Source organism: Sapajus apella, unplaced genomic scaffold (assembly GCF_009761245.1).
Source record: "Sapajus apella isolate SASKATOON/1434 unplaced genomic scaffold, GSC_monkey_1.0 scaffold121, whole genome shotgun sequence".
In the NCBI taxonomy this organism is placed as follows: domain Eukaryota; kingdom Metazoa; phylum Chordata; class Mammalia; order Primates; family Cebidae; genus Sapajus; species Sapajus apella.
In genome coordinates this window covers 3,691,443-3,702,005 of record NW_022437061.1, presented here as the reverse complement: position 1 = coordinate 3,702,005, position 10,563 = coordinate 3,691,443, and the positions used below count along the sequence as shown (strand labels likewise).

Genomic DNA, 10,563 nt, shown 5'->3' with positions numbered 1-10,563 from the left:
TATATTCTGTCTTGTGCTTTATTTGGCTTTTGAGGAATGACCATTTATGTCCACATAAAAGTACTAAATTCATAATCACAATTCAGAAATTTTAGTCTTAAGTCTGATTTTTCCCTCTTAAGGATTTTTGTCAGTGCTGTTACATTTTGATTAGGGTATGGCAAATAAAACTTCAGATATCGATTCTCCTGCCCGCTGCGAGGGACCTTTGGCAGGCGGGTGGCTGGCTCAGCAAGGCGCCACCCTGGGAAAGCATGCTGGGCCAGGAATGGTGGCGCGAGGCCCCAAGTCCATCAGCCACCTCCCTCTTTGCTGCCCCAGCAGATGCTGCAGGTGCAGGCACACACCCTGCGTACTCCGAGAATATGTAACCATTCAACATCATTCCAAGGTTCACTGCATGGCTTCAAATGAAAATTCCATTATTTTGTGATGGATGAAGAGTACTGAGTTGCACAAATACACTGCAGTTTCTTCATCCCTTCATCTGTGGATGGACAAAAGCCGGCCTAATTTTCCTGAGTAAATAAAAGATGGAGCAGCTCCACAGAATTTGTGGCAGCCCAGCAGTGCCTCTGCAGGCAGGCAAAGGAAAGGCCGCCTCCCAAGCAGATACCTGAGATCAAAACTATATAAATCCAAGAGATGGGAAGAAACCAGCACAAGAAGAATGAAACCATCAAAAACCAAAACATCTCTCCCGCACCACGAGATCACAACTCCTCACCAGAAAAGGAACAGCAGGACAGAGAATGAATTTGACAAATTGACAGAAGCGGACTTCAGAAGGTGGGTAATAACAAACTTCTCTGAGTTAAAGGAACATGTTCTATCCCAATGCAAAGAGAAAAAACCTTGAAAAAAGGTTAGACGAAATGATAACTAGAATAACCAGCTTAGAGAAGAACATAAACGACTTGATGGAGCTGAACAACACAGCACAAGAACTTCATGAAGCATACACAAGTTTCAATAGCCGAATAAATCAAGCAGAAGAAAGGATATCAGAGATTGAAGATCAACTCAATGAAATAAAATGAGAAGGCAATAAATGAACAAAGCCTTCAAGAAATATGGGATTATAGGTATTGATCGACTTATGACCTATGCAACTTATGACCATTCAACTTTACAACCACAATTGCTAGCCACGACTGCTCCACGTCTGGCAGCGCAAACATTGCCCCAGCTGGGCGTACGACAGTGCGGACCAGCTTCCAGCAGCACTACCATCTCCGCGTGCATATAGCGTACTCAACTTACGACCAAATCATGTTACGACCGGTCTGTCGGAACCAATCGTGGTCGTAAGTCGAGCACTAGCTGTACATGAAAAGACCTAATCTATGCCTGATTGGTGTACTGGAAGATGACAGGGAGAATGAATCCAAGCTGGAAAACACTCTTCAGGATATTATCCAGGAGAACTTCCCAAACCTAAGAAGGCAGGCCAACATTCAAATACAGGAAATACAGAGAACACCACCACGATACTCCTCTAGAAGAGCAACCCCAACGCACATAATCGTCAGGTTCACTAGGGTTGAAAGGAAGGAAAAAGTATTAAGGGCAGCCAGAGAGAGGTCAGGTCACCCACAAAGGGAAGCACATCAGACTCACAGCAGATCTCTCAGCAGAAACCCTACAAGCCAGAAGAGAGTGGTGGCCAATATTCAACATCCTTAAAGGAAAGAACTTTCAACCCAGAATTTCATATCCAGCCAAACTAAGCTTCATAAGTGATGGAGAAATGAAATCCTTTATGAACAAGCAATTCCTGAGAGATTTTGTCACTAACAGACCTACCCTACAAGAGCTCCTGAAGGAAGCACTAAACACAAATGAAAAACCAGTACCAGCCACTGCAAAAAAATAACCAAATGGTAAAGACCAATTACACAATGAAGAAATTACGCTAACCAAAGGACAAAACAACCGGTAATATATCAAATTCACACATAACAACATTAACATCAAATGTAAACGGACTAAATGCCCCAATCAAAAGACACAGACTGGCAAATTGGATAAAAAGCCAAGAACCTTCGATGTTCTGTATTCAGGAGACCCATCTCATGTGCAAAGACACACATAGACTCAAAATAAAGGGATGGAAGAATATTTGCCAAGCAAATGGAGAGCAAAAAAAAGCAGAGGTGGCAATCCTAGTCTTTGATAAAACGGACTTTTAACCAACAAAAATCAAAAGAGACAAAGAAGGGCATTACATAATGGTAAAAGGATCAATACAACAACAAGAGCTAACTATTCTACATATATATGCATCTAATACAGAAGCACCCAGATACATAAAGCAAGCCCTTAATGACCGAGACTTTAACACTCCACTGTCAATATTAGACAGATCAACAAGACAGAAAATCAACAAGGATATCCAGGACTTGAATGCAGATCTGGACCAAGCGAACTTAATAGACATTTACAGAGCTCTTAACCCCAAATCCACAGAATATACATTCTTCTCAGCACCACATCGTACTTACTCTAAAATGGACCACATAATTGGAAGTAAATCACTCCTCAGCAAATGCAAAAGAACAGAAATCAGAACAGTCTCTCAGACCACAGTGCAATCAAATTAGAACTCAGGATTAAGAAACTAATTCAGAACTGTACAACTTCATGGAAAATGAACAACTGGCTCCTGAATGTAAAAGGATAAATAACGAAGACTGGATAAACAATGAAGGCAGAAATAAAGTTGTTCTTCCAAACCAACGAGAATGATGTCGCAACATACCAGAATCTCTGGGGCACATTTAAAGCAGTGTCTAGAGGGAAATTCATAGCAATAAATGCCCACATGAGGAGCAAGGAAAGGTCTAAAATCAACACCTTATTATCAAAATTGAAAGAGTTAGAGAAGCAAGATCAAAAAAACTCAAAAGCTAGCAGAAGACAACAAATAAGATCAGAGCAGAACTGAAGGAGACAGAGACACCAAAAACCCTTCAAAAAATCAATAGATCCAGGAGCTGGTTTTTTGAAAAGATCAACAAAATAGACAGCTAGCCAGACTAGTAAAAAAGAAAAGAGAGAAGAATCAAATAGATGCAATAAAAAACAATAAACGGGACATCATCAATTCCACAGAAATGCAAACTACCATCACAGATTACTACAAACAACTCTATGCACACAAACCAGTAAATCTGGAAGAAATGGATAAATTCCTGGACATTTGCACTCTCCCAAGACTAAACCAGGAAGAATTTGAATCCCTGAATAGACCAATAACAAGGGCTGAAGTTAAGGCAGCAATTAATAGCCTACCAGCTAAAAAAAAGCCTAGGTCCAGATGAGTTTACAGCTGAATTCTACCAGACGTACGAAGAGGAGCTGGTACCATTCCTTTTGAATTTATTCCAAACAATACAAAAAGAGGGAATCCTTCCCAAATCATTTTATGAGACTAACATCATCCTAATATCAAAACCGGGCAGAGATGCAACTAAAAAAGAAAACTTCAGGCCAATATCCATGATGAACATTGACGCAAAAATATTCAATAAAATACTGGCAAACAGAATGCAACAGCAAATCAAAAAGCTTATTCATCATGATCAAGTAGGCTTCATCCTGGAGATGCAAGATTGGTTCAACATATGCAAGTCTATAAATGTAATCCATCACATAAACAGAACCAAAGACAAAAACCACATGATGATCTCAATAGATGAAAAGAAGACCTTTGACAAAATTAAACAGCCCTTTATACTAACAACCCTTAGTAAACTAGGTATTGATGGTATGTATCACAAAATAATAAAAGCTATGTACGACAAACCCACAGCCAATAACGTACTGAATGGGCAAAAGCTGGAAGCATTCTCTTTGAAATCTGGCACAAGACAAGGATGCCATCTCTCACCCCTCCTAGTTAATATGTATTCAGAGCAATCCGGCAAGAAAAAGAAATAAAAGGTATTCAATTAGGAAAAGAGGAAGTCAAATTGTCTCTATTTGCAGATGAAATGACTGTATATTTAGAAGACCCCATCATCTCAGCCCAAAATCTCCTGAAACTGATAAGCAACTTCAGCAAAGTCTCAGGATACAAAATCAATGTGCAGAAATAAGCATTTCTATACACCAATAACAGACAGCCAAATTGAAAGTAGACTCCCATTCACAATTGCTACAAACAGAATAAAATACCTAGGAATACAACTAACAAAGAATGTAAAGGACCTCTTCAAGGATAGCTACAAACCACTACTCAACAAAATAAGAGAGGACACAAACAGATGGAGAAACATTCCATGCTCATGGTGAGGAAGAATCAATATAATGAAAATGCCATAATGCCCAAAGTAATTTATAGATTCGATGCTATCCCCATCAAGCTACCAATGACCTTCTTCACAGAACTGGAAAAAAACCACCTTAAACTTCATATGGAGCCAAAAGAGAGCCCACATAGTCAAGTCAATTCTAAGCAAAAAGAATAAAGCTGGAAGGATCATGCTGCCTGACTTCAAACTATACTACAAGGCCACAGTAATCAAAATAGCATGGTACTGGTACCAAAACAGAGACATAGACCAATGGAACAGAACAGAGGCCTCAGAAGCAACACCACACATCCACAATCAGCTGATCTTTGACAAACCTAATAAAAGCAATGGGGAAAGGATAACCTGTTTAATAAATGGTGTTGGGAAAACTGGATAACTATGTGCAGGAAGCAGAAATTGGACCCCTTCCTGACACCTTACACTAAAATTAACTCCAGATGGATTAAAGATCTAAACATAAGACCTAACACCATAAAAACCCTAGAAGAAAACCTAGGCAAAACCATTCAGGACATAGGCATAGGCAAGGACTTCATGGCTAAAACACCAAAAGCAATAGCAACAAAAGCCAAAATAGACAAATGGGATCTAATTCAACTCCAGATTCCATACAGCAAAGGAAACAGTCATCGGCAACCAGCAGAATGGTAAATTTTTGCAATCTACCCATCTGACAAAGGGCTACTATCCAGAATCTACAAAGACCTAAAACAGATTTACAAGAAAAAAACAAGCCCATTCAAAAGTGGGCAAAGGACATGAACAGACACTTTACAAAAGAAGACATCCATGAGGCCAACAAACATGAAAAAATACTCATTATCACTGGTCATTAGAGAAATGCAAATCAAAAACACATTGAGAAATACCATTTCATACCAGTTAGAATAGCAATCATTAAAAAATCTGGAGACAACAGATGCTGGAGAGGATGTGAAGAAATGGGAACACTGTTACACTGCTGGTGGGAGTGCAAATTACTGCAACCATTGTGTAAGTGTGGCAATTCCTCAAGGACCTACAAATAGAAATACCATTTGACCCAGCAATCCCATTACTGGGTATATACCCAAAGGATTATAAATTGTTCTATTATAAAGACACATGTACATATATATTCACTGAGGCACTGTTTACAATAGCAAAGCCCTGAAACCAACCCAAATGTCCATCAATGATAGACTGGATAGAGAAAATGTGGCACATATACACCATGGAATACTACGCAGCCATAAAAAACAATGAGTTCGTGCCCTTCATAGGGACATGGATGAATCTGGAAACCATCATTCTCAGCAAACTGACACAACAACAGAAAACCAAACACTGTATGTTCTCACTCATAGGCGGGCGTTGAACAATGAGAACACATGGACACAGGGAGGGGAGCATCACACACTGTGGTCAGTTGGTAGGGGTTAGGGGAGGGACAGCGGGGGGTGAGGAGGGATAACGAGGGGAGAAATACCAGATATAAGTGATGGGAGGATGATGGCAGCAAACCACTTTGCCATGGTGTGTACCCATGCAACAATCCTGCATGATCTGCACATGTACCCCAGAACCTAAAGTACAATTAAAAAGAAAAAAAATCACACACACACACACGGCTATCGTTTTTTAATAAATAGCATGTTAATTGAACAACAAAAAAAATAAAACTTCAGATATCATGTTGTATTAAGAATTCCCTAGTATGTCAATAGTATTTGAAATACTAGAAACTCTGAGTTACACATCATATGTTAAATAGTAGGTCTTTAACCACTGGGTCATTTTAAACTATTTCTGACTATACACTGCATATTTGGGCTGTATCATGTTGGCTGCTCTTGAGGTACTCTAACTTTGCACTTCTCTATGATGCTTTGGCTTATATTGACAGGTGTTATAAGGAACAGCCCCATGAATCTTGCTATTGTATTTACCATGGGGATGGTGAAAAGTGTGATGCACTATATATCTGGAGTCCATTCTCTGAGAACCCACTGAAGAGATTTCTCCTCAGTTGTATAGATTACAGTTGTGTACAGTAGGAATTTTTGTGGGGTTTTTTGAAACAAGTCTCTGTCACCCAGGCTGAGGTGCAGTGGCATTGTCATGTCTCACTGCAGCCCTGACCTCCTGGGCTTAAGCAATCTTCCCACCTTGGACTCTTGAGTAACTGGGACTACAGGCATGTGCCACCACAACTGGCTAATATTTCTTGTTTTTTGTAGAGATGGGGTCTTGGCTATGTTGCCCAGTCTGGTCTTGAACTCCTAGACTCCAGCAGTCCTGCCTTGGCCTGCCAAAGTGCTAGGATTACAGGCCTGAGCCACCATGCCTGGCCAAGACTTTAAAACTGATTGTTTCTTTCCAGATTGACTGCCAGAAGTATGCAGCTACTTTTGCCAAGTTAATGGCATGCAAATTTGTTACACTACTACCCTCTCATCATTCTTTCCTACTCATTATATTGCAATACCAACAGTGTTGGGACAGGAATTTCTCTCCTTGTTCACATTTTCTCCTTGACCCAGAAGATAGGGATGTCCGTCATTCTTACCCATGTAACAAAGTATAGGAGTTTCTGTGCCTCTGCATACCTCCTTATAGTAGGAAGAGTTGGTCTAATTGACGAGGCTTGTTACTAAGCCATATAATCTAGTGAATGGATCACTCATCATGCATACTATGCTCACTTCTCTAGCCTTTCATTTTTCATGTTTTAATATTGCTGCTAGTTCAACCAGATAAATATACCAGACAGGGCCTAAGGTCAGCCTTTTAAAGATAGGCCCAGTCATCCTGCTAGATTTCTTTCCCACTAGTGACTTCATATATAAGGCATGCCTGTGGTCCTTGATCATATAGCTGGTTAGATATAACTAACTTGGACTCAGTTATCCAAGCAAGTAATTTAAGTGCTACAGACGAGCAGTTGTGTCCTCAAAAAATTCATGTTGAAATTCTAACACTCAATATGGTGGTTTTAGGAGGTAGAGCTTTTGGGAGATCAGGATGAAGATGCAGCCTTCATGAATGGGATTAGTGCTCTATCTCTTTTACCCCTTCTGCCATGTGAGATGGTGAGAAGACACTCCTCACCAGGAACTAAGTCTGCTGGCACCTTATCTTGGACTTTCCAGCCTCCAGAACTGGGGAAATAAATTTCTATTGCTTATTAAGCTACTCAGTCTATGGTAGTCTGTTACAGCAATACAAACAGACTAAGACAGATGACTATTAGAACTTTAGACTATCCCTAAAGTTCTAATTCAGATATTAAATTCATGTTAAACAGTAACAGTATTGAGCATACTGGCAATTCTGAAAAATCCAATCAAAATCTTTTATTGAATTCAATCAGAAATGTACAGTTTTCAGGATTTTTTTCAATTATAAGGTTAGTATAGAAGTGAAAAGTTAATTCTGTGACATATATCTGGACCAACTTTCTGAATTTGCAAAATGTGTAACAAATATACAATTCTCATTTTATCAAGGGACTTTGGCCAACAAGTGAAAATAAATCATTCCTTTTGATCTCCTGTGGAATCCCTATAGTTATTTCAAGTAAAGAATAAGAAACATAAACAGTGTATCATACTACAAAGCAACAAAGAGATTTATAGCAGAAACACTGATTAAAATGACCATCCCAAACTGTGGAAGCAGCATTTTGCCCGAGGATGCAGAAGGATGGCTTTTGGGACTTGGAACAGGAACTGGACCTGGAGCTGTTAACAAGAATACACAGTCACTGACACATCATTGTTTGTATCAAGTATCATCCACCTATACAATATATCCTGAATATCTAAACAATGACACTAAAGTTGAATTAGAAACTTACCTGAAATACTTCCAGCCAAGGACAATTTTTAAACAAATGTACTTCATTACAGATTTCAGGCTATATTTCCAAATACAGTTGATCCTTGGAACAATATGGGTGTTGGGGTGCCAATCCCCACATGATGAAAACCTACATGTAACCTGATTCCCAAAAACTTAACTACTAATAGCCTACCATTGACTGGAAGCCTTACTGATTTATAAATAGTTAATTAGAATTGTTACTCACTGAGCTATATAACCTAGTGGATGGATCACTCATCATGCATACCATGCTTGCTTTTTAGGTTATATTTTGTAGACTATATGTATTATATACTGTATTCTGGTCGGGTCAGGGTGGCTCACACCTGTAATCCCAGCATTTTAGGAGGCCGAGGCAGGAGGATCGCTTGAGACCAGGAGTTTGAGCCTGGGCAACACAGCGAGACTCCATCTCTATTTTTAAAAAGATAAAAATAATTGATTAGCACATATTTTGAAAGTTATATGTATTATATACTGCATTCTTACAATAAAGTAGAAAAAAATTAAGAAAATCATAGGGAGGAGAAAATACATTTATAGTACTATACTGTATATATTAATACCCTAAGTTTACATCATCTGTTTACAAGATGAATTATCTGTCTGAAATGGCTGGCAACTGCAGCTGCAGACCTCAATCTACATATCAAGCAATTCTACTTTTTCTTGTAACGTCATGACTTTTCTCTGCTTGTGAGCACTTCTAGCATCACTAGTAGCACTTCCTGTGAGTCCCGTGGTGTTATTCAAGGTTTATGGTATTGCACCGAACATGACAAAAAATACACGAGAACTGTGAGAGATCACTTTTTACTGTGATGTGCAATTTACTGGCAGTGAACTCCTCAGAGACGTTGAGCAACACATGGTATTTTAAAAGGATACTTGAAACACTTGAACTCACTGCAATAGCAACAGGAGGCAGCCATGAAATTATTACAGTGATACAGTATGTACTATAGTTAATTTTATGCAGTTAAGATACCGTATCTTTACATTTCTTTTGACTTTGAATGGTGCCACATATGGTCTGTGTGTACAAGTTTGGATAGTTTTTACAATAGATTTGTGTATGTTTTATGGTAGTAAATGATAAACTAGACTAGTATCTACATATATTTTATGCATTCATGACATATCTTTTTCTTATTTTTTTTATATTTCTAGGCCATGCAGTTTGTCTGCAAGTTTCTTCAAATTGATGCAAATCTCCAAAAAATTTTCCAGTATATTTATTGAAAAAAAAATCCGTGTATAAGTAGACCCATGCAGTCCAAACCTATGTCGTTCAAGGGTGGACTATATGTGAAGGTCTGCAACTCTAAGCTTTTTGTTGTTGTTTTTGAGATGGAGTCTCCCTCTGTCACCTAGGCTGGAATGCAGTAGTGCAATCTCAGCTCACGGCAACCTCCGCCTCCCGGGTGCAAGGGATTCTCCTGCCTCAGCCTCCTGAGTAGCTGGGATTACAGGTGTGCGTCACCATGCCCAGCTTTTTTTTTTTTTTTTTTTTTTTAGTAGAGACAGGGTTTCACCATGTTTGTCAGGCTGGTCTTGAACTCCTGACCTTGTGATCCACCCACCTCAGCCTACCAAAGTGCTGGGATTACAGGCGTGAGCTACTGCACCCAGCTGACTGTGGGTTTTATCTAGGATTTCACATGCTTTTACATTTCTCTGTAGGCAAGATAATGATTTTATCTTCTTGTTCAAGTTAAAATAAATAAAAAATCATGATAATGATTTTATTTATATTGCTCATGTTCTCTAGCATTTTTTAGCAATTTTTCTATTTCCATTTGCTGTATACATGCAAGGTAAAGTTTAATTCTGTGTCTCTTCTATTTCAAACGAGATAACCACCAACATACAACTGGATATACAGTCATCCCTCAGTATCCTTTGGGGATTGGTTCTAGAACCCCTAAGGATACCAAAATCCACAGATGCTCAAGACCCTTATATGAAATAGCATACACAGCCGGGCACAGTGGCTCTCGCCTGGAATCCCAACATTTGAGAGACTGAAACAGGCAGATCTCTCGAGGCTAGGACTTTGAGACCAACTAGGCAGCATGGCAAAACGCCACCTTTACTAAAAATACAAAAATTAGCCTGGAATGGTGGGGCATGCTGTAATCCCAGCTACTTGGGTGGCTGAGGCATGAGAACCACTTGAACCTGGGAGGCGGAGGTTGCAGTAAGCCGAGATTGCACCATTGCGCTCCAGCCTGGGCGACAGAGCAGCCTGTTTCAAAAATTAATTAATTAATTAAATAAAATAGCATACACAGTATTTCCATATACCTACACACATCCTCCTGTATACCTTATACCATCTCTAGATTTCTTATAATATCTAATAAAATGTAAATGATAT

The 10,563-nt window shown here is 39.2% G+C and overlaps 1 protein-coding gene across 10 annotated transcripts in view; it reads right to left on the bottom strand.

The window, feature by feature from the left end:
- Positions 1–7,638: 7,638 nt before the first annotated feature.
- Positions 7,639–10,563, bottom strand: part of ART3 (ADP-ribosyltransferase 3) — a 66,544-nt gene continuing 63,619 nt past the window's right edge. For all 10 annotated transcript variants that reach the window (XM_032261057.1, XM_032261063.1, XM_032261066.1 and 7 more), the window contains one exon: positions 7,639–8,041. In XM_032261057.1, the coding sequence (XP_032116948.1) occupies positions 7,911–8,041 (131 nt within the window). In that variant the 3' untranslated portion in view covers positions 7,639–7,910. The remainder of the gene's footprint in view (positions 8,042–10,563) is intronic.